Source organism: Kwoniella mangroviensis (assembly GCF_000507465.2).
Source record: "Kwoniella mangroviensis CBS 8507 chromosome 1 map unlocalized Ctg01, whole genome shotgun sequence".
Taxonomy (NCBI): Eukaryota; Fungi; Basidiomycota; class Tremellomycetes; order Tremellales; family Cryptococcaceae; genus Kwoniella; species Kwoniella mangrovensis.
The window spans coordinates 9,277,505-9,304,770 of record NW_027062533.1 but is presented as its reverse complement, the minus strand read 5'-3'; the positions used below and the strand labels follow the sequence as shown (position 1 = coordinate 9,304,770).

At 45.1% G+C, this 27,266-nt stretch overlaps 9 protein-coding genes across 9 annotated transcripts; 6 read left to right on the top strand and 3 right to left on the bottom strand.

Annotated features, from left to right (window-relative positions):
- Positions 1-374: 374 nt before the first annotated feature.
- I203_103517 (uncharacterized protein) lies at positions 375-3,657 on the top strand (the record flags this gene model as incomplete). The annotated part of the gene is made up of 4 exons (XM_019147679.1): positions 375-1,400; positions 1,457-1,617; positions 1,684-2,260; positions 2,326-3,657. The coding sequence occupies 4 exons, from the start codon at positions 375-377 to the stop codon at positions 3,655-3,657; spliced, it is 3,096 nt and encodes a 1,031-aa protein (XP_019003344.1).
- A 560-nt stretch (positions 3,658-4,217) lies between these two features.
- I203_103516 (uncharacterized protein) lies at positions 4,218-7,695 on the bottom strand (the record flags this gene model as incomplete). The annotated part of the gene is made up of 11 exons (XM_019147680.1): positions 4,218-4,259; positions 4,365-4,762; positions 4,854-5,412; positions 5,482-5,554; positions 5,615-5,916; positions 5,985-6,059; positions 6,144-6,756; positions 6,824-7,056; positions 7,128-7,299; positions 7,359-7,498; positions 7,561-7,695. 11 exons carry the CDS (start codon positions 7,693-7,695, stop codon positions 4,218-4,220), a joined length of 2,742 nt encoding a protein of 913 aa, XP_019003345.1.
- Positions 7,696-8,239: 544 nt separating this feature from the next.
- I203_103515 (phosphoribosylformylglycinamidine synthase) lies at positions 8,240-12,310 on the top strand (the record flags this gene model as incomplete). The annotated part of the gene is made up of 1 exon (XM_019147681.1): positions 8,240-12,310. One exon carries the CDS (start codon positions 8,240-8,242, stop codon positions 12,308-12,310), a length of 4,071 nt encoding a protein of 1,356 aa, XP_019003346.1.
- A 1,415-nt stretch (positions 12,311-13,725) lies between these two features.
- Positions 13,726-15,959, top strand: I203_103514 (uncharacterized protein; the record flags this gene model as incomplete). The annotated part of the gene is made up of 11 exons (XM_019147682.1): positions 13,726-13,904; positions 13,982-13,990; positions 14,078-14,100; positions 14,173-14,274; positions 14,341-14,406; positions 14,488-14,635; positions 14,701-14,833; positions 14,901-14,963; positions 15,018-15,164; positions 15,241-15,414; positions 15,495-15,959. 11 exons carry the CDS (start codon positions 13,726-13,728, stop codon positions 15,957-15,959), a joined length of 1,509 nt encoding a protein of 502 aa, XP_019003347.1.
- A 552-nt stretch (positions 15,960-16,511) lies between these two features.
- On the top strand, positions 16,512-17,299 carry I203_103513 (uncharacterized protein; the record flags this gene model as incomplete). The annotated part of the gene is made up of 2 exons (XM_019147683.1): positions 16,512-16,774; positions 16,999-17,299. The coding sequence occupies 2 exons, from the start codon at positions 16,512-16,514 to the stop codon at positions 17,297-17,299; spliced, it is 564 nt and encodes a 187-aa protein (XP_019003348.1).
- A 1,399-nt stretch (positions 17,300-18,698) lies between these two features.
- Positions 18,699-20,227, top strand: I203_103512 (uncharacterized protein; the record flags this gene model as incomplete). The annotated part of the gene is made up of 6 exons (XM_019147684.1): positions 18,699-18,703; positions 18,771-18,850; positions 18,926-18,998; positions 19,097-19,247; positions 19,366-19,471; positions 19,557-20,227. The coding sequence occupies 6 exons, from the start codon at positions 18,699-18,701 to the stop codon at positions 20,225-20,227; spliced, it is 1,086 nt and encodes a 361-aa protein (XP_019003349.1).
- A 188-nt stretch (positions 20,228-20,415) lies between these two features.
- On the bottom strand, positions 20,416-21,516 carry I203_103511 (mitochondrial 54S ribosomal protein uL15m; the record flags this gene model as incomplete). The annotated part of the gene is made up of 4 exons (XM_019147685.2): positions 20,416-20,546; positions 20,661-21,022; positions 21,110-21,270; positions 21,364-21,516. 4 exons carry the CDS (start codon positions 21,514-21,516, stop codon positions 20,416-20,418), a joined length of 807 nt encoding a protein of 268 aa, XP_019003350.2.
- A 432-nt stretch (positions 21,517-21,948) lies between these two features.
- I203_103510 (lysine-tRNA ligase) lies at positions 21,949-24,500 on the top strand (the record flags this gene model as incomplete). Its single annotated transcript, XM_019147686.1, has 8 exons — positions 21,949-22,022; positions 22,098-22,233; positions 22,400-22,567; positions 22,690-22,796; positions 22,957-23,764; positions 23,839-23,889; positions 23,971-24,239; positions 24,302-24,500. 8 exons carry the CDS (start codon positions 21,949-21,951, stop codon positions 24,498-24,500), a joined length of 1,812 nt encoding a protein of 603 aa, XP_019003351.1.
- Positions 24,501-24,881: 381 nt separating this feature from the next.
- Positions 24,882-26,993, bottom strand: I203_103509 (uncharacterized protein; the record flags this gene model as incomplete). The annotated part of the gene is made up of 4 exons (XM_019147687.1): positions 24,882-25,622; positions 25,740-25,879; positions 25,943-26,206; positions 26,306-26,993. 4 exons carry the CDS (start codon positions 26,991-26,993, stop codon positions 24,882-24,884), a joined length of 1,833 nt encoding a protein of 610 aa, XP_019003352.1.
- Between the last annotated feature and the right edge of the window lie 273 nt (positions 26,994-27,266).

Genomic DNA, 27,266 nt, shown 5'->3' with positions numbered 1-27,266 from the left:
TTCGTACACCCTTTGATATCCCTTTTGTGCGACCCAGACACCAGAGCGACAATGGTAGGATATAAAGGGATAGATGGATAGAAAGCAATGTTCATCCTTTCGTCCATCATCAAAGCAAAACAATCATTGACAGACACCAAAAACTCGGCTATCCTGCCTCCCCTGAACATCAATCTAATAACCCATTATATCGACTCATCCCTCATCAGATCTTCATATCTACTCGCAACAACTCCCTACCACACTCAGGCTGCTGCGCTGCGGTAATGTCGTTCCCTCATGAACCGCAATCTCTTCCTCAACAGCCCTCTCGACCTCGTAACCTTCCTCAACCTACTCCATCTCCCACTCGCCGAACTTCCTCTATATCAATCATGCCCACCCAATCGACCTCTAATGCGCCCCCGAAGAAGTCTAGGAAACGTTCCTCTTTTTCTGAACATACAGCTGCAGAAAACACACAAGATCTGAATAAAGTAAGAGCGTATGCAGCATGCAGGAACTGTCGTACAAAAAAGATCAGATGTTTACCTGGACCATCGACTTCGTCTGGAGATAACAGTAATGGACAGGTACCAGGGACGTGTCAACAGTGTATACAAGCTGGACTAGAATGTTCGTACCCACCCACAAGAGATAGAGCAGCATACAGTAGACAGTATGTGCAGAATCTAGAAACGAGAGTACAAGATCTTGAGGCCATGCAAGCTAGAGTCATCCCTTTATTGGAAGCTTTCGAAAATACACAATCTCTTCCTCTCCCTCTACCTCATTCAATCCATAGGAAGAATGAAAATTTGCATTTGAACATCAATGCTCAGGCTGCTTTGGTCGGAGAGGTTCCTGTCAATGTCATAGAGTCGGAAGGAGACGGTGAAGGTGAAAGTCAAGAAGATGATGTGATGCAGGGATCGGACGTAGAAGATGGAGGACAGATGACTCAGGATGAAAGAGGTAACTATCGATATATAGGATCTTCCAATACCCTATCATTACTCGACTCGTTCTCTCACCGAGATCGCGAAAGAGATAAAGATAAAGAAAAAGATGCGGAAAACTTGATTCAAGGTGGACCTATGTCAAGATCAAATTCATTCGCTCTCAGATCCAACACTCAACTATCTGATTCGAATTCTCGTCAGTCCCCTGCTATATCTGATCATACCACCCGAGGACCGAATCCCTACTTCAGTCATGTAGCTGGATCAGGTGTCGTGAAAGCCTTACCACCCGTACATGAAGTGCAATACCCTTCACCGGAAGAAGCTGTCAAATTCATAGATGCCTTCTTCGAAGAGGTTCATCCTTCTCTACCTGTAGTCATAGAACATGAATTCAGAAAGGAGTTTAAGGATATAATGGCTGCCAGGGCAAGAGGCGCTTTACCTACACAAGGTCCAGTAAGTCCATCCTACTCGCCTTACCCCCATCACCGACTGATATCATATGAAACTAGTTCCTTGCTGTCGTCTTTGCAATGTTCGCTCTTGGAGAAAGAGTCCTGGTCACTTCGAAAGCCTGGCAAAGGGAAAGAAAGAGAATCCAGGATGAAATTGAAGGTGACGAGGACACAGTCCTCCCGGGAGAAGCTGAAGCAGGTGTGATATGGTTTGAAAGGTGAGCCTACAAGGCTATGCCCTCTATACGCTTGTCCCATTTGCTGATAAGCTCACGACTACTTAGAGCTCAAATCCTTCATTACACCTCCCTAAAGGATATCAACATCAATCAAGTCCAATGCCTTACACTTATGGCAGCTTTCCAAGCGAGTGTGAACGCTATGCCCATGTCCTGGCTTCTTGCCGGACAGGCGTTGCGAGTAGCCCAAGATTTAGGTCTTCATCGATCGACTTCCAGATTACCGATCCCTTTCGCTGAGAAGCAACTTCGATCGAGATGCTGGTGGGCGATATACGGGTTAGAGCGGATGATGTCAATTTCGCTGGGACGACCACTAGGAGTAGATGATCTAGATATAGATGTCTCCTATCCGGCAGAAATCGATGATCAAGGCTTAGAAAGGATGGCTCAGGAGGGTACACCTACCAGTCTCGTCAGCGGTACTGATGAGCCCCTGGGATCGACAATGACAGGATTTATCGCATTAACCAAGTTATGCAAGATTGCCGGCAAAGTCGCTCATTTGCTGTACAGACCGGCAAACGAAAAATCCGTTTCAGACCCTTCATGGGCGGCATCACAGCAGACTGCTATCAATAAGGTGGACAAGCTGCTGAGGGAATGGCTAGATCATGACGTGGTAAGTCTTTTCCGTCAACCTGCTTGTGAAAATCCATTCTGATGCAAATGACACTATCCCCTCAGCCGTCAAAATATAAGGATCCTTCTGATAACCGAGCTGTATCACTGGTGTCAGCCATACTATCCAATTCATACTTTGCCGTCCTTATCACCCTTCATCGGAACTTCTTACCCTCCAATCCTGATTACCCACGACCGAAACCACCGCCTTCATCGCAGTCTCTGGCAAGATGTGTAGAAGCCGCTCGGTCAGTAATCCATATCGCCTCTCAATCTCGTACGTTAGTACCGCCATCCCATCATCTAGCGGTATATTGCCAATATCTGTGGTCATCTGCTATAATTCTCCTATTATGCGAAGTGCAAGCCAGAGATCAACTGGTCATTGAAACGGTAGGATCGCACGTAGAGAGCTGCAGAAGGACTCTACAAACGCTTGAACCCGTCTGGCCCGGATCAAGGAAACTGAAAGAACTATTGAATGACGTAGCTGGCCGTGCAAAGGAAGTCGCACAAGTGTCGAAAGTGAATAACCCAAAAAGCAAGAAACGAAAAGCCACCTCGTTAGACAGAATCATCAATACGACCAACAATGGTGGTCAACCTCAAGTACCTGGTCAAATGCGTCCACCACCTTCTAGAAATCAATCTTCGTCTGCATCGCCACATAGACCCAATATACCTTCAGCAAACAACGGCGATGCCCAGACTATCCCAGGTGCATATCAAAGCTCATTCTCATCGACTCACGTTGTACAACCTGGATCTAACCCGGACAAGCGGCAAAGGACATACGAAACTTCCGATACTAGAACTCTTATCTTGTCTGAGCCATCTCAAGCTTCACAAGCAAACCTGCCTCAAACCCAGACCCATACGCCACAACAAGCAACATACTTCAATAGCGGCAACCATAGTTCTTCGAACTTACCTCCACCTTACCCTTCCAGTACTCCTACACCTACTTCGGCTCATATCTTGCCAGATCAAATGGACGTAGGAGTATACGATTCCTTCGATCTGGGGGGAGTAAGTTTCAACCCTTCGGAATTATTACAAGGGTTCAGCGATTCCGCTTCAGCTTCGAATTTCTGGAACCAAATGACATTTATCGAAAACAGCAACAGCAACAACCATAATAATACGACATATGGACATGGACAACAACAAGTTTTCTCGGGTCAAAACACCCCAAACTCCAATAGTGGAGCGAATACTTCTGGACCTTCACCTGGTATCATACCTCAAGCACCATCCCAGAACAATAATGGTTCAGTAGGATATAATACTATCCCAGGTCAAGGACAGGTAGATCCATTCGCGGAATTCTGGGCTCAAGTAGCTGGGAATTCATTCGATTGGCAAGCTGATCCGAGCGTTCCATTCAACATTTGATAAGAGAAAATTTCGAACGAGACACGGGGATATGGGCCAAAGCTTACAGAAATACGATGGAGATAAAAGATATATTGAAAAAGTCAAGAATTAGGTATAAAATGTGGATAGGACAATACAGATATACAGAGAAAATATTTCTACAGAAAATCATGAAAATGTCATGATTGTATATGTTGTCTGCGCAAGGTCTGGAGATTTAGTAGGTTGGGTTTGGGAAATGATTCGTAACGATATTTACGACAGTTCACACACATCTATATATGTATGACTTGTGATCCATCTCTTTGAGACTCATCGTCGATGATTGTCCTTTCGACTTTGCTTCATTCTATTTTCTTTTTTTGAATATATCATCAGAATAGTACATGTATAACAAGGCATGAGTATTCATACTGTAAGCAAATTGGATAATGTATGTAAATAATTCTGTGATATTCCCAAAGAGGCTCAGTTGACAAATACAAGACGAGGTAGTATACATCCTCGATCCGATATATACAATGGTTCAGGTTCATTCTGCACATACGAATTGAACAGCACATCGCTCAAATCATCTCTTATGCCTTGCCTTTCTTCTGCTCTTTCATAGCTGCGATTCTCTATCAAACATAACGCGATCAAACAAACAACTCAAATCAGTATCCTTCCAATCATAAAATGCTCAACCAGTGAACAAGAACAATCGATAGTAGAATCCCACTCACAGCTGCTCTCTCTGCTCTACGTCTAGCCATCTCTTTATCTTTATCCTCTTTACTCATTCCCGCTAGACTCTGAGCTTGAGCCTGAGGAGTGGGCGAAGCGACTTTCTGAGGACTGGATGATGAGTTATTATCATTATCAGGTATCTCACCCCAATCATCATTCGTTGTACTTGACATCGCAGGTGATACAGCCGAGTTTGGTTTGGATTTGGTAGTCGATGCGAAAGCAGCTACGGGAGAAGGTTTAGGTGAATTTGAAGAAACGATTTTCTGAATTGGTTTATTCGTATTCGTGTTTACACCATTAGTTGAGGATGAAGGTGGTTTGGGAGATGTAACGTAATATGATTGAGGTGGGGGAACAACTATCTCCGGTATAGGAGCCGATTCGAAAGCGGCTTTTCAATCGTCAATGTCAGCTACCTGTATCCAGTAGATTTGATATATATAATGATATCGGCTCGATTGTGAGCGATAAGAAACACTCACACCAATCATCTTCATCCGCATTGACATCAATCAGATCATCATTTCCCCAAGCATTGCCACCATCGTTATCGTTATCATCCCATTCAGACGCTACCATATCAACCAAAGAACTTGGTCCTGGTCCTGCTCCGGCACCACCTGTCTTTCTCGTATTCCCACTACCTCCAAGTTTCAATCCTGATCCACCTGCTGATCCCCTTCTTCCGCCATTAACCCCTGTGGCGAATTTACCAGAAGAAGGTCCGGGAACGGAGGGCGAAGTTGATCCGAACGCTGATACAGCAGTGGAATCTGTACCGATTCTTGGTGAGTGCATAGGCGATGGATTGGGACTGAGTCCCGAAGGGACGTTGAATGCTGTAGCAGCTGACATGCTAGAGTTCATATCTGGTGTGGAGAGTTGTTTGGATAAGGATGAGATTGCCCATCCTGCCAATGCACCTGCCGCACCGGCTGCTGAATTGGCCAAACCGGCTTGATTAGTTGTGGTGGCAGATGATGTGGTAGTTACTGGACCATATGATGCGGACGATTTCTCTTCTGACAATACAGTATCGGGCTGAGCGGATGTACATCGAATATCAGCTGCCTGAGGATCTTGCGAATGACAACGATCAATCCGACTGACCATAGATATGACCATCTCCGTTATACGAGCCATAAACATGTTCATCGCTTTGAATGCCTGGTCACGTACCAACCTAAAGCACGCATATCGTCAGCTTACTTTATGGCTAAAAATGTATTCGAAAATGACGTACTTCTCCTTATCAACCAGAGTGAACGCCATGTTCGGCACGACCTTCCCCGCCAAATCATCTCGATCGAAACAATCGACAGTCGCCATGAGAGCCATCAGACCAGCTACTCTAGCATGAACGAAAGGATCTTTCAGACTTCTTGCAAAAGCAGGTACCAGAACCTTTTTCTTGGTATTCGGTCCTAAGATCGGTGCCAGTCTACCTAGTAAGATGCACGTGTTGGTACGTATAGAAGGTTCTGTATCCATCTGCATCTTTGCCAAGAGTCGCAGGAGGTCATTGTTTAGTATTCTATCAGATAGCTATATGGGTGATGGACCACAGAAAGGTCAGCTACCACATATTCGTCTGCGCCGAGTGTTTAGCTTACCTTGCTAGATAATGGAAATACTGCTTTGACTGTAGCTTCTCTGATGACGGGTACGGTATCGGCGAAACCAGTTATCTACGGAATGCGCCGGTCGACTATTAGCTGTATTGATCGCTAAACAGGTGGTGAGAAAGCAATATAGAAAGCAAAATGACATACCAAATTCGGCCAGACTTTCTCTTGTACCATCTTATTGTCCAACTTATCTGCATATTCGTTAAGACCATCTAACAATGCCATTCTCGTGCCTCTATCTGGGCTGGTATACAGCTTCACGACAGGTTCTAAAACCAATTTAGGATACTCCGCAGGTGAGACCAATTTACCCAACTCAAGGACTAGGGGTAACATTGCAGAGCTCGGTGCAGTAGGAAGGGATAATGAGTGTAACAACGATGGTAAGATCTTATTGGTAACGAATGGTGAAGGTAATGTACCAGAACTTGAGGACTCTTTGATGTTTCTCAACAAGCCCAATTTATCAGATTCACTTTTCAGTTCGAAGTTGTCCAGCCCATCTACCAAGCTGATCAGAGCATTCGATGACCAGAATCCACTTTGAGCTGCTTCGTCAAGGAAAGAAGCGGTGGATAATCGCGTTCGAGGATTGGGATTCAACATTTTCTTCCATGATGGGAATAAAGATTTGGGTATCGAGCCTGCTGATGATGGTGTAGGGGCTGATGAAAGGGATGGTAAAGGTGATAAAGGGTTGTATAATGTGAAGAGCAGTAAAGCGAGAAGATAGGTATCTGATAATGCTGGATCGGTACTGAACAGATGAAATACCGTATGAGTTGATTCAACCTGTGAAATGCACCAGTATCAAGCAGACTTACTCCCTTAAAACTCCCCATCCACCCTTTTTGACTTCCGGCCCAGACCGCTCTCCGACATCGCCAGGAGCTACACCTCCCAAAGCCCATAACACTCCTGCTTGATCCTCTCGACCAGTCAACAGGTCGAATCCGCCTAATCGCCATTCAAGAGATGGCGTCACAAAGATTGTTGAGGGTAGCAGGTAGGCATGATGTTGAGATAGAGGTGGTGCGTTGAGGAATGCCAAAGCCGTCTTCAATACTTCATCAGCTGATTGTATCCCAATTTCATGGCTCAACAGCCAAAAAGCAGCTATCCACTTACTGATACACTCTTCACACCCCAGCCTATCCACTCTTCTTTCCCTTTCCCTTTCCCTTTACTAGCTAGCGCACCCCCCGTCTCCCAGTCTCTTAGCACACCTTCCAAAGGTCTTACGCGCTCGGTAGCGATATATATGTGCGTTTCAGTTTCAACCGAATCGATGTATTTGATTCTGCGAATGAGCTGATATATCAACCAGAGATTATACATAAATGAAGAAGAAGAACTTACACGTCAGGATGGCGTATCGTCCTGAGCTTCTTCAGAGCATTCCTTGCCAGTTGGAATAATGTCTTTCGATCTTTGTTGCCAGGTTGAAAAGGTGGTAGCGTCGAATCGTAGATGAACAATGTTAAAGGTGTTCCGTCATCCTAGATGGAATCACATTAGCTATCATTGCAGGGTAATAACGAATGCCGCTCCAGCTACATACTCTCTTGACACCTTCTCTGATCTCCCATATTGAGCTGGAGCTGTCTAATCCCGGTATGCGCTCCCCAATGGAGAAGGGGAATGTCACTCCCGTTGACTGGAGGACGGACGTTGTGATGGATTTGAGGTAGTTCATTCTGCACCGTCCAAGTTTTAATACTCTCTGGTGGATGAGGATGAAATATCAAGTGGGAGAGCTCGATACAAGACAGCGCGTTCTTGAGCCTCCGTAAGCTGGATAAGAAGAAGAAGACAGACTATCGACGAGAATGATGCCCCGATCCCATCAACATGGATAACGGTGACAGCACATCCACATCCATCAATGTCCGAGGCGAGGGATCTGCATCGCATCGCGTCTCGGCTCGCATTACGTAATCGAGATCAAAACGACTCACTCACTCTGATAATTTAAACTTTTCCAACCTGCTCAACAATTTCATATCGTCCTTCTTCTTTGGCTAACACCATATCCCATCCAACCACAACCTACAACCCCCTCACCCGACTCTGGTCAGTCATCAAACTTGACTTGCGAATAGCAAGCTAGTCTATAGACCATATCACCCACCATCTACCCGTCCTCAATCTGTTCTCGTGCGCAGTAGAGTGTTGTTCAGTAAGTCACTGAGCCTCAGTCTCGTATGGATGACCACCCGCTGACTGCTCAGCGTAGAGCCATGCTCGTACTTCCAGGATCATCCGCTGTCACAGCTTCTCGAAGGAATGTCCTTCTCAAGGCTTTTCAGGCTCATATACCCGCTATCACCTCTGTAGACGCCGTCCATCTCCATCTCGTCAACCCTACTTCCGACGAATCTGCTGCTCTTCTTTCCGATGAAAAGTCCAACGAACGAGCTATCCTCAATTCATTGTTAGCCTACGGAGTTTACGAGCAGCTGGAAACTACCAAGGTCTTCTTAGAGAGTGGAATGAAGGGTACAATTGGTGGAACAACCAATGCTCTTTTCATCCTTCCCAGAGCAGGTACAATCTCACCATGGTCCTCAAAAGCTACAGATATCGCCAAGATCTGTAGATTGAAGGAACATGTAGCTCGTCTGGAACGAGGTGCATTGTACATCATCACATCATCCGAACCAATCTCTCTCCCCGTTATCCACCATGAACTTCATCTCATCCACGATCGAATGACTCAACTCGTTCACACCTCTCTCCCAGCTGCTGCCACCGTCTTCCCTCCTGTTCCACCTCATCCTTCGCCTCTCGTCACTGTGCCCATCATCGGTGCTTCAGACCCCACAGCCGTGCTAGGAGAAGCCAACGCTCGTTTAGGTCTCGCTTTGTCCGATACTGAAATCCCTTACCTTGTCGAATCGTTCCTTGCTGCTGGTCGAAACCCTACCGACGCCGAATTGTTCATGTTTGCTCAAGTCAACTCGGAACATTGCAGACACAAGATTTTCAATGCCAAGTGGACGATCGATGGGAAGGATAAGGAGAACAGCTTGTTCGGGATGATTAGAAACACTGAGAAAGTCGTGAATTCAGCTGGTACACTCTCCGCTTACGAGGATAACGCTGCTGTTTTAGAGGGTTACGAAGCTACTAGATTCGCTGTCAATGGAAAAGATGATTGGACATATAGCTCACAGGTGGAGAAGAACCCTATTTTGATCAAGGTCGAAACTCACAATCACCCTACCGCTGTTTCTCCTTATCCCGGTGCAGCTACTGGTTCAGGTGGTGAAATTAGAGATGAAGGAGCAACGGGTCAAGGTTCGAAGCCCAAAGCTGGTCTGGCCGGATATACAACGTCTGATCTTCTGATACCTGCTTTCACTCAACCATGGGAATCCGATATCGGCAAACCTGCTCACATTGCATCGGCTCTGGATATAATGATTGAAGCTCCTCTCGGCGCTGCTGCCTTCAACAACGAGTTCGGTCGACCTGCTCTTGGCGGTTACTTTAGAACTTTCCTGTTGGAAACGCCCACCGCCAATGGTGAGAAAGAATGGAGAGGCTACCACAAACCAATCATGATTGCTGGTGGTCTCGGAAACGTTCGACCCCAATATGCTAGAAAAGACAGGATCTCCCCTGGATCAAAGGTGATCGTACTTGGTGGTCCTGGTATGCTCATCGGTTTAGGTGGTGGTGCAGCTTCCTCCATGGCTAGTGGTTCAAGTTCAGCAGATCTCGATTTCGCTTCTGTCCAGAGAGAAAATCCCGAGATGGAAAGACGATGTCAACAAGTCATTGACGCTTGTATCGCTCGAGGGGATGGTGCTGGTAACCCAATCGAATCGATACACGATGTCGGTGCTGGTGGTCTTTCAAACGCTCTTCCAGAACTGGTTCACGACTCCGGTCTCGGTGCAGTATTCGAAATTCGAGACGTGCTCGTCGATGATCCTGGTATGTCTCCTATGGAAATTTGGTGTAATGAATCGCAAGAGAGATACGTACTTGCTGTCACTCCCGAAAATCTCGCCACCTTCGAAGCGATCTGTAAGAGAGAAAGGTGTCCATTCTCAGTTGTGGGCACAGCCACCGAAGAGGAGAGGCTCGTCGTTACCGATCGATTACTCGGTGATAGTCCTATCGATATCCCTATGCCTGTGCTTTTTGGTAAACCGCCTAGAATGCACCGAGAAGCTTCGACCGTCGAGCCCAAACAGGATGCTTTCGACTCTTCCTTATTCACCTACCTTCCGGTCTACAAGGGAGCACCCACCACTTCCCTTATTGCCGAAACTGTCAACCGAGTACTTCGATTACCCAGTGTCGGTTCCAAATCATTCCTCATCACTATCGGTGATCGAAGCATCACTGGTCTTGTCGGAAGAGACCAAATGGTCGGTCCTTGGCAGGTACCTGTCGCCGATGTTGCCGTTACTCAATCGTCTTACGGGTTCGATACTGTAGTCGGAGAGGCTATGGCAATGGGTGAGAGAACCCCTCTCGCTCTCCTTAATGCCGGTGCATCTGCTCGAATGGCCATTGCCGAGTCTCTCACAAACTTGGCTGCTTCATCCATCGAAGATATCACCAAGATCAAGCTCAGTGCCAATTGGATGTCCGCCGCTTCTCACGAGGGTGAAGGTGCCAAGCTTTACGAAGCTGTTCAAGCTGTCGGTATGGACTTGTGTCCTAAACTCGGTGTCGGTGTGCCAGTAGGAAAAGACTCCATGTCCATGTCGATGAAATGGGCTGGTGCTAAGGGCGAGCAGAACCAAGTTACTGCTCCTCTATCGCTCATCGTCACCGCTTTCGCACCTGTCAACCGTGTTGATCGAACTTGGACACCCCAGATACGGACAGATGATGGAGAGAGTGTCCTCGTATTCGTTGACCTTGCAAGAGGGAAACAGAGACTTGGTGGTTCGGCTCTCGCTCAGGTATTCAAGCAACTTGGTGCTGAAGCTCCAGATGTTGAAGACGCTTCAGATGTCCGATCATTCTTCGCTGCTGTCCAAGCTCTTAAATCATCCGATACCGTTTTGGCCTACCACGATCGATCTGACGGTGGTCTTTTCACTACTCTCGTTGAAATGGCTTTCGCTGGTCGATCAGGTATCGAAGTTTCCCTCGATGCTATCAGCACACACGGTGACGCTATCGCTTCGCTTTTCAATGAAGAATTGGGTGCCGTCATGCAAGTGCGAACCGCTGACTTGACCACTTTCACCGATGCTTTCGTTAAAGCAGGTTTCCCTACTCAGCATATCCACGTGATTGGTCGAGTTTTAGGTAGAAAGGATCAAACCGTTACTCTGATCCACAAATCCGAAGCCATCTACACTTCGACCCGAGGAGCTCTTCAGCAACTCTGGGCAGAGACTTCATACCGAATGCAAGCTATCCGAGATCAACCTGAAGGAGCTAAAGAAGAATTCGACTCTATCCTCGATAACGATGATGAAGGAATACAGTATTCCGTACCATTCCAATACCTGCCTGAACCTCAGCCAGACGCCAAACGACCTCGAGTTGCCATCCTTCGGGAACAAGGTGTGAACGGTCATATTGAGATGGCTTGGTCATTCCATGCAGCAGGATTTGAAGCTGTCGACGTTCACATGTCCGACATCATCTCATCGAAAGTCTCCCTATCCGGCTTTGCTGGTTTAGCAGCATGTGGTGGATTCTCCTATGGTGATGTTTTGGGAGCAGGTAATGGATGGGCTCAATCTGTCTTACTCAACGAAGTTGCCCAAAAGGAATTCTCCGAATTCTTCAACAGAAAAGATACATTCGCTCTGGGTGTATGTAATGGCTGTCAATTCTTCTCTCAACTCAAGGATATCATACCTGGTACGGAGAATTGGCCGGCATTCAAAGCCAATCGATCAGAAAGGTTTGAAGGACGAGTATCAACCGTTCAAATCTCTTCTTCGTCCAATTCGGTATTCTTCAAGGATATGGAAGGCACTGTCATACCCGTTGCGATCGCTCATGGAGAAGGACGAGCATCTTTCGATGATTCCACGGCAACCTTGGAAGGATTAAACAAAGATGGTTTAGTACCTGTCAGATACGTGGATAGTAGGAAACAAATCGCTAGGTCGTATCCTAAGAACCCCAATGGATCACCTGAAGGTATAGCAGCTGTCCAATCGAAGGACGGTAGAGTACTTGCTATCATGCCACATCCCGAACGAGTCACTCAATTGACTTCGAATTCGTGGTACCCCAAGGATCTTGCTAAGGCTGCAGGTGGGAAGGGACCTTGGTTCAGATTGTTCCAGAATGCTTATCAATTCGCTGTGGAACAGAGGAAGTAGCGTAGTTCAAAGAACAAGAAGTTGGGTTGTTGAGTCGAATTATGAGTTCGAGACGTTTGTCATTACTTCATTCACATATACAGATATACAAATTTAAATACGATTCAGTTTTAGTTGCAAATGCATTTCCGGATTATCAAGTGATTTTGAACTGATGATCATGCTGATCATCCCGACTCCGACAGAGGCGATTCTGCTCTCTTATTCCGTCCATCTGCGGCTGGCATGTTTGCATCCCGAGAGCTTCTTAAGCTAGATCTCGGGACCCAGTTTAGCTTGCTGAGCGGGTTGTCGCCTAGCCTAGGCCAACACTTCGGATCGTCCTTGAGGAGTTTACTGCAGATGCATTCGGTTTGTCATCCGGACAGACCGAATATATCTCGAGGTACGTACGTACGTACGTTACCCGTCCATTATCGAATCAGTCGCATGCACTGTACGATCTCAAAGAGCAATAGCAGCATGACTCGGTGACTACTCGCTGGTGCAAAAGTCCGAATCGGAGATAGATTTCCGGGTGGATATGTAAGTTATTTATTTGCGTGAATTGACATGTGAAAATCCGAATCCACCCTGTGCCTGTGAAAACCGTGGGTCCGTGTCACCGCCGGAAGGATAAATTAACAAATTACGCTTGGGCAGTCTCAGGCGGTAAGAGGCGGAAGAAATGTCACCGACTTGCAAATGCTCGGCAAACGAATGTGTCATTGCGCATCGATATTGTCTCGTCAAGATCTCCAAGAGCTTCAATAGTGTGTATGCCAACAACACACAAAGCAAGTGACTGTACCGACTGCTCTTGGAGAGAGCGCTAATGATCCAAATGCAAGTACCAGTTAGGCTGCGATCTATCATGTCAAATCAAAGATGGTCATGATACCGCTCTTTGTGTCCTTAACGTCATCTTGTTAATTACGTTATTCACATTTATACAATACTTACATCCCGGTGCTCCAACCGAATGGATCGGTCCTCCATTCAGTCCCACAGTCGGGTCCCCCGATGAGACATTCCGATTTATGATGAGAATGACTAAAATGGGTAAGATCAGGACGAAGAATCGTCATCTTAGCATAACTTTCATCGTTTCTTACCCCTCTTGAGCTGTTCATGTTTCGTCCACTTCTCATCATGGGCTAGAACGGCAACAGCGCAGCTAATTGACACTGAAAGCGTGAGCGTTACATGCATGAAAGCATTACCTCGTTCGATCGTAGTTACCGACTCTTCGGGCCGATCGATATTTACATTTCTCCAAATTCAATCGTCCTGTGGAAGATATATGTATATAAGCTTGACCCCGAGTTGTTTCCCCACCCCCACAATTAGTCGATTATCTATAGCTGTTTCCAACTTTTGCTGTTGCGCTCGCTGTTTAATTTGGTAAATAACGAGCATCAGCCCCGATATCCATCATGACGACACCATTAGAGCAAGTCCAGTCCATCGATCAAGCTATCGATAAAGAAGAGACTCAACATGTCGAAATCGAAAATGGTGAAAAGCCATTACCTGCTTCGTTAGTTGGCATGAGTCAAGATGAGATTTTGAAGATGGAGAAGAAGATGGTAAGGAAGATGGATGCTGTTATTCTGTGAGTGCATAAGCGTGGTGTGTGGTGTCGTGCATGGAAATGGGGAAATTGACCTTCTTTCGATACCACTTTTTTAGACCTATCATGTGAGTGTCTGCACCAAGACATATAACTCAAAAAGGATATTTCTAGGTTGGCTTTCAAGAGATGCTGATAAATTGAATTGCAATCAGTATGGTCCTCTACGTTTTGAATTGTAGGTGAACGTTTACCAAACGTAAAACCATATGTCCTTCACTAATTTTGTCCTTGTTACATATACCCGCAGACATCGATAGACAGAACTTCGCCTCAGCGAAACTACAAGGTATCATGGATGATCTCCATATGACCACTCAGCAATTTGCTACTGCCATTGCGATCTTATATGGTGAGTTGAAATTTCCTTTCCTATCTCATGCTTTTATGAGCTAAATCATGAATAATCTCAATTCAGCCGGATACATCCCCTTTCAAATCCCTTCCAACTACTTGATCTCTCTCTTCAGTAGACCAGGTCTTTGTAAGTGTCCTCCCAGCCCAGTAGAGCTTTCATTACCATGATTGACTGACTGTGTGCTTCTTATTGCCTTTATGATCACAGACATCTGTTGCGCCGTTGTCATCTGGGGTACTATCTCCGCTTGTACCGCCGCTGTTCACTCGTACCCTGCCCTCTTGGGTATTCGAGTTCTCCTCGGCGCCTCAGAGGCCGTTTTCTTCCCAGGTTGTTTGTACTTCCTCTCAGCTTGGTGAGTCCCATGTAAAGACCTCTACAGAAGACAACAACGGAGCTGATTATTCTCGAATGAAATAGGTATACCAAGAAAGAATTGGGTAAACGATATGCCGGACTGTTTATCGGTCAACAGCTTGGTAATGGGTTCGGTGGATTGATCGCTGCTGGTGTATTGAAGCTTGATGGTGCCCACGGGATAAGAGGATGGAGAGTGAGTTTCGATTGCCCTCATCGGTAATTCAGCTTCTCTGAGCTGACTTGTGGTATGTATCGTATAGTGGTTGTTCATCATTGAAGGTGTCGCCACAGTAGGCTTGGGTCTGATCTTTGCTACTTTCATGGTGAGTAAATTGCACGAGCTATGATTTTATTGCTGAGACTAACTCATCTTGTAGCCCGAATACCCACACAATGCCAAGATCCTTACACCCGAAGAGAGAGAATACGCCGTATGGAGAATCGAGCAAGAAGCAGGAGCGGCAGAAGCGCACGATAGTGGATCGAATATCAAGGCTTACGTTTCTGCCTTGGCTGATCCAAAGGTCAGTCACCACCCACTTCATACTCTCCAACTACATCGTAGAACATGAGTGAGGCTTACACCTGAATCTGATATAGGTCTACACTCTGATCTTCTGTATGATTATGTCACAAGCCATGGGGTCGGTTGGAAACTTCTTCCCTACCATCATCAAATCATTGGGATACGATAATATTATTACTCTCGTGTTGACTGCTCCACCATATATCTTGGTCTGTTTCTTCTTTTATGGGTTGTCTTGGTACTCCGATGTAAGCTCCATCTCTGCACCCATAGCAAGAAAACAGTAACTGATTCTTTCTTTCTTTTGCTTTTCTGTTTTTCTCAATAGAGAAACGGCAAGATCTACCTCCCCATCGTCATCTGTCTCTCCATCGGTATCCTGACCTACGTTATCGCTGTCGCAACTCTCAATATTGGAGCTAGATACTTTGCGATTATGTTAACACCAATTTGCAATGTTGTTCCTCAACTATTCATCTACAACACCCTCTCCCTGCACGTCGCTCGACCATACCCCAAGAGAGCCGCCGGATTGGCCCTTATCAACGCGATTGGAGGAACCTCGAACGTGTGGTCCGCCTACGTGTGGTATGCCCCTCCTCACTTCTACGCAGGGCTCGGTATGGTCCTGGCGTGTGACGTCGTATTTCTTATTATCATCACTGGGTATAGGTTCTACGTCAGAAGGGAGAATGCAAAGTTGGATGCTGGCGGTGAGAAAGCTAGACATGCCATGAGACACGGTATCACACAGGAACAAGTGGATTTAGGATGGAGATATGTTGGTTATTAGATCAGGCCACGTAGATATATCAACATGCAATGGAAATTTGGGGATTAGGAATAATTTATAGGATAGAAGTTTTTACAATAACTTGTATCTTGCGTTCGGAAAGTACAGGATTCATTTATAGGGTAGTGTAGTGAGATATCTGCTATTTTTGGTTTGGATATAGTATATATAGTCGGAGTATGGTTATCCTCATATGTATGATTGGATTAAATGCTTGTGCTTCTGTTTTCAGCTCTACCTTGTGCTTGTGTTCCATTCTGCAGAAGAGGATGAGCGATGTTGAGCATGATGAAAGGATGCGTGAACAAACCGCCAAGTGCCACCACCACTCACTGCGCTTCGCTCGGATGAAAAAGTTCACCATTCAATCATCGCACTGCGGTGCAATACAAGTGCAATTCAATTAATTCTTCAATCATCTTGCTCACCATTTACATTTCAGCTCTCACGAACAACTTGAGCACCTTCTTCTCCCTCAGCAACACATCGAAAGATATATCCGACAGCAAAGCTCTAAGTCGCTGATCGATACATACAACCCTACACTTAACGATGTCTTACCAACCTATCCCTCAATCCGATGACGATCGTTTAAACACCTCCTCGTCCTTTCCCCCTTCTCACGCCCAACACGAGACCGACCCATCTCACCGACCACTCCGACGCTCTGTCCAAGAAGAATTCAACCGACCGCCTCCCTCATGGTGGAAGAGGCTCTTGTTGATCGTAGTGCTGATCTTCATGGCTTGGTTCAGTGTTTGGTTGGGTAGGAAGGGTATGCAGGAGCAAAAACCTACGGTCATATATGCTAGTCGGTGAGTGAGTTATGTGAGTGGGGTGAGTCTTTGAAAGGGCATGAAGCGGGCTGACACAATGCATGTCTGTTTATAACTTGATAACAATATAATTCTGATTGGTCGATTGACATTCTCACATATCACCCATTCAAACAATCCTATAATTGCTTTCCATTATCGTGTTCATTTGTTCATATCACCCACTCTTCTCATGTCTACCTCACAAAACTCATCACATACAGTTACTCGGAGGAACACAAGTACCGTCCCGCCGCTTCCCCCGTCATCACCGAATACCTCCCCGGCAACCGTATACGTATTCGAGGAGCGTCCATTGGCGGAGTAGGAATTGCCGACGAGGACATACCGCTCACTCCCAAACAGATTGAAGCGAGGGATAAGAAAAGGAGAGAGGAAGCTAAGAACAAGGCTAGGGAGAAGATGGGTCTGAGGGTGAAGAAGAGAAAATCGTTAAAGGAGAAAAAAGAGGAAGAGATGGTGAAAGTTAGGGAGTTAGAGAGGAGGATTAAAGGGGAGGTGTAGATTTATGGGACTGGTGGATTTGATTTAATGTAGGGCTGGGAGCGTTTATTCATGACTCATTCAAGATTTAACAACTACGAGTAATGCAAAAGAAGATCCAGGTAAAGACGAAAAATTCATGATGTTACGTGATAAGACAATAGGACAGACGAAGGGATGACGATCAAGTCAAATACAATGGTAAACCTCATCATGTATACATAGCATAGCTGGAACGATTTGATGGTATAAAATCATTCATGTCCAATCCGACACATTATCGTACCGCGAGTATGCTCTCTGGAGGTTTAGCATCAATCAAGATCAAAAATAGAATTCTCGATGAGGTATGGTCATGATACACTGCCTCACCTTTATACTAACGAGAAGCTCCAAACAAGGAGAGGTGTTTCACGTAAACCTGACTAATGCTTGTTCTTCTTCGCATCCTACAAATATATGATACACCGCGATATCCCTTCTACCACTCCCCCGCAATCATGCTGCAACGCCACTCACCTCTTATACCTCATTGCCGTTGGCCCTATCCAGTCATTCGTTAACTTCTCAAGTCTAATAAATATCGACAACAACGGCAAGCCAAGTGGATCGTTCTGTATATACGGAACAATTGGATATGCGCTCAATCACCTAGCGATATAGAGGTCGAGTCCGTCTGATCGTCTCTAATATCAGCACAATCCATGGTGCCGTAACTTCATCTTCATCTGCTAAACGAGAGTTGTCCTTTATGATGGAAGATATCCAACCTGTCTACTTTCGATGGAATAGTCCCTCAAAATACATTGTCAGCGAACTACGCAAAGAACTCAGCCTGGTAGTGGTAAGTTCAGAACGAGCCGTTGAGGAAGATTATACGAGATTGTTTTGCAAAGATTCCACACGTCCCACAGGATTTGGATCTGGATCTAGTTCCGCACAACCTTCTGGCAAACCGGCGTTTAGTGAAATTTGGTTTCGTGATGATCACATGAATAGTGTATCATCACAAGAAGAAGAAGAGGAAGTCAAAGTGGAAGGAATGTGTGTCGGTGTGCTTGAAGATAATCGGGATCCAAATCAATTATAATGATCTGTGGGCCCATACACCCGTTTGTATATCTAATCATCCACCCATCGGTCTTGGCTAGGACAATGACCTTGAACATCTTCTATATATCCATGCATGGGACGTCGGCATTGGTGAAGCATGCATAGAATGGTGGTGCAGCTTCCTACGCAGGCCAAGACTCATTCTGGTGTAGATCGCACGCGGAGATTATCCTGATGTCCGCGTTCCCTTCTTAACCACTATACACTCGTCAAGTTAGTCGATACGAATGTCGAATGTTGACCATCTTCAACTTACTCTGCATTCATATACTATCCCAAATGACCAGCAGAGAAACGTCAAGTCATAATGAAGTGAGTACTTCTTGCTTCAAATACTGCTGGAAGACGTATGACTTTGCTGATGAGCAGAATATCTTAGCACAATCCGCGAGATCAATCGTATAAATGAGAGAGAATTGCAATTGGGTGTCAAAGGTTCATGGCATGATGAGTACAAAGGTGAGCTAGACTCCATCAGTCGAGGAAGTCATCTGCTGAAGCGAGAATGAATATTGTGATATTGTGGTGTGATAGACTCAGCATATGTCTTTGTAGGTGGATTAGCATACGAGTTATCTGAAGGAGATGTAATTACTATATTCTCACAGTGAGTCTGGCTTGTCCTGGACATATCAATCAATCTATCCAACAGAGATTATTTCGTGAATTCAGAGTGATCATAGCTGACACTCTCTGGCTATGTAGATGGGGCGAAATAATAGACGTTAATTTACCGAGAGACAAAGAAACTGGTAAAACGAAAGGATTCGGTTTTTTGATGTATGAAGATCAGAGAAGTACAGTGTTGGCGGTGGATAATATGAATGGTGCGCAGGTATTGGGAAGGACCATAAGGGTGAGTCTGCGTACAAAACATTATTTCCAAACGACACTGTGACTAAGAGGCAAAGGAGTTAGACACGATAGATAGGGGAGTGAACAACTAACTGGCAAATTTTGTTTCGTATCTTAAGGTCGATCATACTCGAAATTATCGCCAACCTGGTAAACGTAACGATGAAGGTGAATATGAAGAGCCTGAAGAACCAACTTATAATGCTATGCCACCTGTCTTATCGGGTAAGTCATATCTTCCCTCACGATATACCGAACTGAATATGGAATGATAAGCTAATGGATGATGTACTTGATTGGTCTGTTACAGATTCCGAATCGGACGATTCTTCCGAATCAGAGAAAGATGATTTAGATGAAGAAGACCCGATGGCAGCGTTTATAAGGGAAGAGAAGAAGAAAGCTAAGAAGGCTTTAACACAGGGTGAGAAAGGGAAGAAGAGGAAGCACGAAGGAGAGAGCAAAGAGGAAAGGAAGAAGAGGAAGGAAGAGAAGAAATTGAAGAAAGAGGAGAAAAAGAGGAAGAAGGATGTGAAAGTCAAAGTGGAAGATGATGTTACTTCTAGAAGAGGTATAGATGATGAGAGTAGGAGGAAAGGAGGCAGACCAGATGATGGAGATCGAGATAGAGATCGAAGAAGAGAAAGAGACGATGATAGGAAAGTGGGCAGAGCGAATAGAGATGATTGGAGAGATGGTAAATTCGAGTTGCAACGAGAACGTGAACGAGACGACAGGCCATCAAGTAGCTCAAGAAGAGATGATCGAGATGAACGATATGGCTCGCGTGATCGTGGTGAAAGAGATGGCATGGATAGGAGAAATAGGTATAGGGAAGACGATGAGCGGGATAGAAGGCATAGGGAGGAGGAGAGAAGGTACAGAGATGATGATATGGATAGGGATAGGGAAAGACAACATAGAGATGATCGTGATCGAGATAGAGATCGGGGAAGGGATGACCGTGATTACAGAAGGTGATTTGCGAATCCCATATGATGTTTACAGTGTCTTAACCAGTATATGAATTGACAATCCCATTTGAATCCAATATAATGTCAAATTCCTCATGAAATTTACCAAAGCCTTGTCGAGATCTCTGAAGTTTAACACGATGATGAGTTCTGTCGATAGCAATGAAAATAGTGATGCATAATTGGTTTAACTGATTATATCTGAGCTTGTACTGATGATTCAGCATTCACAGATCCCTCTGTCCATTCAGCAGGCGTCATCTTCCTGGCTGAGGTCGACACTGATTCTGCCAAGTAACCGTATTTCTTCGGATTTGTATAGTATACTAGTAGTCCAAGAGGAGACATTAGCATTCCCTTCCGATCCAACACCATATATCATTGCACATGGTCCATATCGATCAATTTGAGGTGAAGAGATACTGCATGATCAGACTCACAAATATCATTTTTCCTTGTCGGTTTGGCATCCTTAACATCCCTCCCTATAAACTTATCAGGGAACACCTCCTTCCTCAAAGATAAATTGTTATGATACACTGCTGTCACCTTTCCACCAGCCTCTATCACAGATTGAGCAGAAGATTTCGAATATCTAGAAAGGTTTAATTCTAGCTGGGGTAAAGGTAAGTCCGGATCGGGTTCACCAAGAAGTTTTATACCTGCGAATCCTGACAGACCGTGAACAGCATTAGATTGGACAATGGCGGATATTCCGATTGGTTGGTTGGGATCGATTCGACCTTCGGAAATGAATTTCTGAAGAGTTGATAATGAGAGAGGAGCATAGGTTTTGGAAGTACTGTTACACACAACGTCACACAATAATCAGTATGTTGTTTGCGTGATAATACGTATTTGTGTAATACTTATATACTTATATACTTACAAATTGATAAACCCTCTCTTGGGTACCTTCCTATGTAAAGGAGTTTGACCACCTTCGAAACCTAATCTTACACCTTTACCGTTCCTTGCCTTTTGACCTTTATGACCTCTACCGGATGTACCACCCCTCTGGGATCCTGGACCTCTACCATATCGGATATCCTATAAACAAACCAAAAAAACAAAAACAAAACAATGAGCCTGTATCAGCTTCGAGGATACACTTGATCTCCATCTCCAGCTGATGATACTCACGACATGAGTTGATCCCTTGGCAGGTTGCAGATCACCCAGATGAGCGAAAGAGGAGGCTGCTCTCGAACTGGACGGTCCGGAAGAAGGGGTGAAGAGTCGAGATGAGGACGCTAAGAGCGATCGTAAGGGCTGGGTGAACATGTTGAACGACATCTTGACCAGTCTATGTATAGTGAGATGAGCACAAAGACGAACATAAATATGGATGATCCTCGATATACTCAAAGTCGGAAAAGTCGAAGAAAGCTCAAGAGGTCATTTCCTTATCATTCCACCATTCAATGCCACATCATTCTAATTTTCATATTCATGGTTTTCTCACTTTGCCCCTCACACCTAGATCTCCTGCACTCACTCACTCGTATCGCATTCCAACTTTTCTTTTGGGCAGAGTCCGAGTCGATATCAATCATACCGTACCACACATCCACATACACCTCACAACTTTCATCGTGTATGCTCAGAGCACTGACTCGTACCCTAGTCAGCTCAGCTTATATCCATCCTAAACCAAAAGGCATTCTCGCGAACCCTTCTTATCTCAATCATCAACGACAGAACCAAATCCAATATCGAAATTTCAACATGTCCGCTCCTGCTCCTGCCGAACAAGCCAATCTGCACAAGGATGAAGTGACCGGTGAGATGGTTTCCAAGTCGTAAGTTATACCAATCCTCAACCCCACTCCTTTAATATCCTGAAATCGTCCTAATATATCATTCATACTCAATAGCGAGCTCAAGCGAAGACAAAAGGAAAGAGCTCTAGCAGCCAAAAAAGCCGAGAAAGCTGCTTCTCAGCCTGCTGCTGCTCAACCCAAGGCCGACAAGGGACCTTCGAAGGCTGCTGAAGCTGAAATGGATGCTACTGTAAGTGTGTTCTCATAGCTGGTTTCGAGTGTATCATTTGTATCTGTCAACAAGATGGGACAATATCACCCATCTACGATCTGATCTTGTCATTCCTCGGATGGGATATCAGAGATTGTCTGGAATAGTCGAACTGTGACCGATAATGACCTCCTCTCTACTACAGGCCTTCCGAGAATTGCGAATCAAGGAGATCCAAGCTCTCAGAAAGTCACAATCTCCCAACCCTTACCCCCACAAATTCCATGTCACTCAATCTGTACCATCGTTCGTTAGAGAGTGGGGTGTTGAGGGTAAAGTGGAGAAAGGTGCTCATGTGACTGATACCAAGCCAGTGAGTATTCTCTTCACCATATCATCGATACCTATATCAAAGCAGATACTTTTGCAAGGGTCTGATCGGAGTGGAGCTAGCGAGATGAAGATAGGTAGCGGAACTGACCCAGATGATTATAGATCTCCCTCGCTGGTCGAGTTCACACAATCCGAGAATCATCTTCTAAGCTCATCTTCTACGACTTGAAGGCTGATGGAGAGAAAGTGCAAATCTTGGCTCAAGCACAGTGAGTAGTTGTCACCTACCCATTTCATTCCTTCCTCCCTGCAAATATGTGAAGGGTCGTGTCCTTCATGTACCAAAATGCACAGTCAACATAGTCAAAGGAATGATATATGTGGAAACATTCGGGTGCTGATACATTGTATATCGTATCATGAATTTAGAAACGCCGCTTCAGTCGACGAATTCATCTCCTCACATTCCCTTATTCGACGAGGAGACATAGTCGGAGTGACCGGTATCCCCTCTCGAACCAAGATGGGAGAACTCTCATTACTCATCTCCTCTATCCAATTGCTCTCACCTTGTCTTCACCAATTACCAGGTAGAGAAGGTGTACAAGATCAGGAGACCCGATACAGGAAGAGATACTTGGATTTAATCATGAATCAACCTACTAGGGATATCTTCATTACCAGATCCAAAGTCGTCAACTACATTAGAAAATTCTTGGACAACCTCGGATTCTTGGAAGTTGAAACACCAATGATGTCGATGGTAGCTGGAGGAGCTACTGCCAAACCTTTTGTCACACATCACAACGATCTCAAACTTGATCTTTTCATGCGTATCGCTCCTGAATTATATCTCAAGGAACTGGTCGTCGGTGGATTAGATAGAGTATTTGAAATTGGAAGAGTATTCAGGAACGAACAAATTGATATGACTCATAATCCCGAATTCTCGATTTGTGAATTCTATATGGCTTATGCGGACATGTACGATCTCATGGATATGACCGAATCGATGATATCAGGATTGGTACAGTACTTGTACGGAACCAACAAGGTCACCTTCCACCCTCAAGGTAAAGGTGAAGGAAAGAAATCTTACGAAGTGGATTTCACAACTCCATGGAAGAGATTCGATATGATTGGTGAATTGGAGAAACAGTTGAATGTAAAATTCCCTCCTGGAGAGACGTTACACGATGATAACGCCAATAAGTTCTTGAGGGAGTTATGTGAGAAAGTGAGTTACATGTCTATCTCGTGGTCATTTGGTATTTTCATTTTGTGGCTAATATCCTTGTCTGGTTGATTTAGCACAATGTCGACTGCTCTGAACCCAAGACCAACGCTAGGTTGCTTGACAAAGTAAGTTCAATCAATTCGATTCACGTCTCATGTCCTGTAGCCACGTTACATTTGCTGACTAGATTTCACTTGTTTTTTCAGCTCGTCGGTGAATTCATTGAAAACCAGTGTATCAACCCATCCTTCATCGTCGGTCACCCACAGGTGATGTCTCCCTTGGCGAAATACCATAGATCTAGACCCGGGTTGTGTGAACGATTCGAGGCTTTCATGTGTACCAAGGAGATTTGTAATGCCTATACCGAGTTGAACGATCCTTTCGACCAGAGAGATAGATTCGAGGAACAGGTCAGACAAAAGGAAGCGGGTGATGATGAGGCTCAAGGTGTTGATGAGACTTTCTTGGATGCGTGAGTGATCCTCTAATCTCTCGTATGTGCAATTTGGGACGTGCTGATGTATATGAACATAGCCTCGAATATGGTTTACCACCTACCGGAGGATGGGGTCTGGGTATCGATAGATTAGTAATGTTCTTGACTGATTCGGCCAACATTAAAGAAGTCTTGTTGTTCCCCGCCATGAGACCTGTCGTAGCTACTTCCACGGAGGCCGTCCCTCCTTCTATCACTGCTACGGAAGCTGCCAAGGAAGGTGGAGTGGTTGCTTAGGTGACTGGTGTCTAGAATTTGACATATGTGCAGATGTAGATACAAGTTAGATAGATTGGGTTTAACGGTTGAAATCCCCTTTTCATGCATTCTTTGGAAATTGCTCTATGAGATTCTGCATTGTCCTGTGCGATTTGTTCATGTGTGAACATAAGATGATTTATACATGTATCGTACACTAAACTACGTATACTCTCCAACATCAAAGAAGAAAGGACAAGAAACAAGGAACGAACGTACAATCAATGAAGGTGAATGCGAAAGAGAAAGTGAAAAAAGTGATACCATACAAAATATCAACCAATAGGTATAAACATCATTCATGATCCACTGGAACCAAATGAAACCAGACTCTTAACCCCGCGTCTTCATGGATATCTACTATCTATCTCCATCCTGTTCAACATCCCCTACCGTGCGCAGTTGATCCTCACCCTCAGCTTCGCCCTCAGCTTGAGCAGCCGCAACGGCCGCCACACCTTCCGCCATCCTTCTCATCGCTTCCTCCAAACTCATCTCATTACCATCTTCGTCCCTCAGTCCAGGCCCTGCGCTGGGTAAATCCAATAAAGCTCTTGCCAGACCTTCATGAGAATGTATCAAATCCAATTCAGTTTCATCCCGTTTATCACTGTCATTCTGACCTAGTAAATCATGAGATGAAGCCAATTGAGCAAATTCATTATCCACCTCTGAATGCTCATCAATGATCATCCCTCCTGCTCTACCTCCTTGTTCTACTCCATGAACGGATGAAGTTGAAGAGGTAGGTAATAATCCATCAAGACTATCAACCAATGGTTTAGAGTTTAACTCCATTATCATTTGTTGATCTATCGATGGACTTTGGCTCTGTTCTGGTTGTTCATCGATGACTATCGAGCTTGGACTGGCAGATTGTGAAATGGTTGAATCATTGGTCTTTGAACGTGATCCGGATTTAGCAGTACCACTTGATGTCCTCTTGGTAGATCCTTTCAGTACCTTGTGATCTTTAACTGGACCCTTCAATTTACGATATCGATTATAGATATCTGGGTATTTCACTTTGAGCACTAGGGCTAGGGGTGGGGGCATATCCGGTTCGAGGGTTGTGGGGTCCGCAGCGACTTTGGCTAGATACTATATGTGTTGAGAGATATCAGTTGTGTTCATTCACAGGACAATCTTTGAAAACGACGAGAAATCAAGGCATTTCCTGATTGTATGGAATGGATGATTGGATAAAGCACCACTCACAGCTTCTTTTTCTTCCTCTGGGATACTCAGAACTTTCCTAATATCATCTAAACTCTTCCCAACTTCAATCTGCTTGGTCAACCAAATATCAATTGATTTAGGTAATCTACCACCTTCGATATCCGTATCTGAGAATGGATCTGAAAAAGGGTTAAAAGCGAATTAGCTTGAAGCGTCCAGGCTCATCGCATTTACAAACTCACCATGCCCTTCATGTCTCCAGTGATAGACAACCTTACAATCCCCCGATTGCATCTCAATCAATATGACCCTACTTGCACAAGCGCACTTGACCGATTTCTTCGTATTCAACCTTAGTTTCTCTTTAGGTAGGGAAGTGGAATGTTTCGATTCGTATGTACCCGCATGATGACATGTGAAAGTGACTTTTTCAAATACGGGTGATACCCTCTTACGACGACGGGTTTTCAGGGGTGGCGCAGCAGCTCGTTCTTCAGGTGTCATTGCTGTGAGTTGTGTATTCAATTAATCAGCATTATGTCAATCGTAAATATCGAATGATAAAAGGTGTGTACAGGACAAAGATCTAGTCCAGAAGCACTCACCTTCCATGCTCTTGTTATGAGCCCTGATCCTAGATTGTAACCTCTCCGCCGACCTTTTATCAGGAGTAGTCGTTCGTCTTTGAACAAAATGACACCAACTGTTCTCTGCATCTAACCATCGGAGGAATTGTCCTTTATTTGGGAATTGAAGATATAAAGGTAAAGGGGTGCTGCCAATCTGTCTATCTGGTTTAGAAAATGGTGCAATATGTAGAGTCGGATTTGGAATGGGGTTACCTTCAGTTCCAAGTTGATCGTCGTCCAATAATGTTTTGGCTCTTTTACTTGGTCTTTCGTTTAGATCTTCGGCATCACCTTGTTCCTGCTGAGTAGGTATATCGTCAGAATCAGGCAGGGCAGTATCGATTCGAGTCAAGGCTGCAACTGCATCAGCAGCCACCTGAGCTTGAGCCTGTGCTTGGACATGATCCAAAGATGCTTTGATCACTGCATCTATATCGTCCTGGGTTGGGTGTCCATGTTCGTCATCATCGACTTGGTCGTTGTGAGTTGTGACTTGATGATTATGGTTGTGATCATGCTCATGCTCATGATCGTGCTCGTCTATGCCCACTCCTGCGAAGAACTCGCTGGACGCCTCCAGAGATGGATCGATATCGAAGGAATGGATGTCGTTTGCAGCCGCTAGGTTGAGTGGTGAGTGTGGATGGGTAGATTGGTCTTCCATGTTTGGTGCAGGTGGTTGGGTGGGTGGACGTGGTAAGTGGAGGATGGGATGTGGATGGGTGGATGGTGATAAATGGGAGGAAAGAAGAAGAGATGATGAGGAAGAGAGTGTTGGGGGGGTGAATAAGGAATACGAGTACGCAACCGACATGCACTGTTGCATTCGTTATATTGGGAAAAAACATGATGAGAGAGCGCGGGTTGAATATCGCCGAAATGCCGATCGAGTGGCGATCATGGATCATGGTCCTCGGTCTCAAGTGGAGGTGAACCA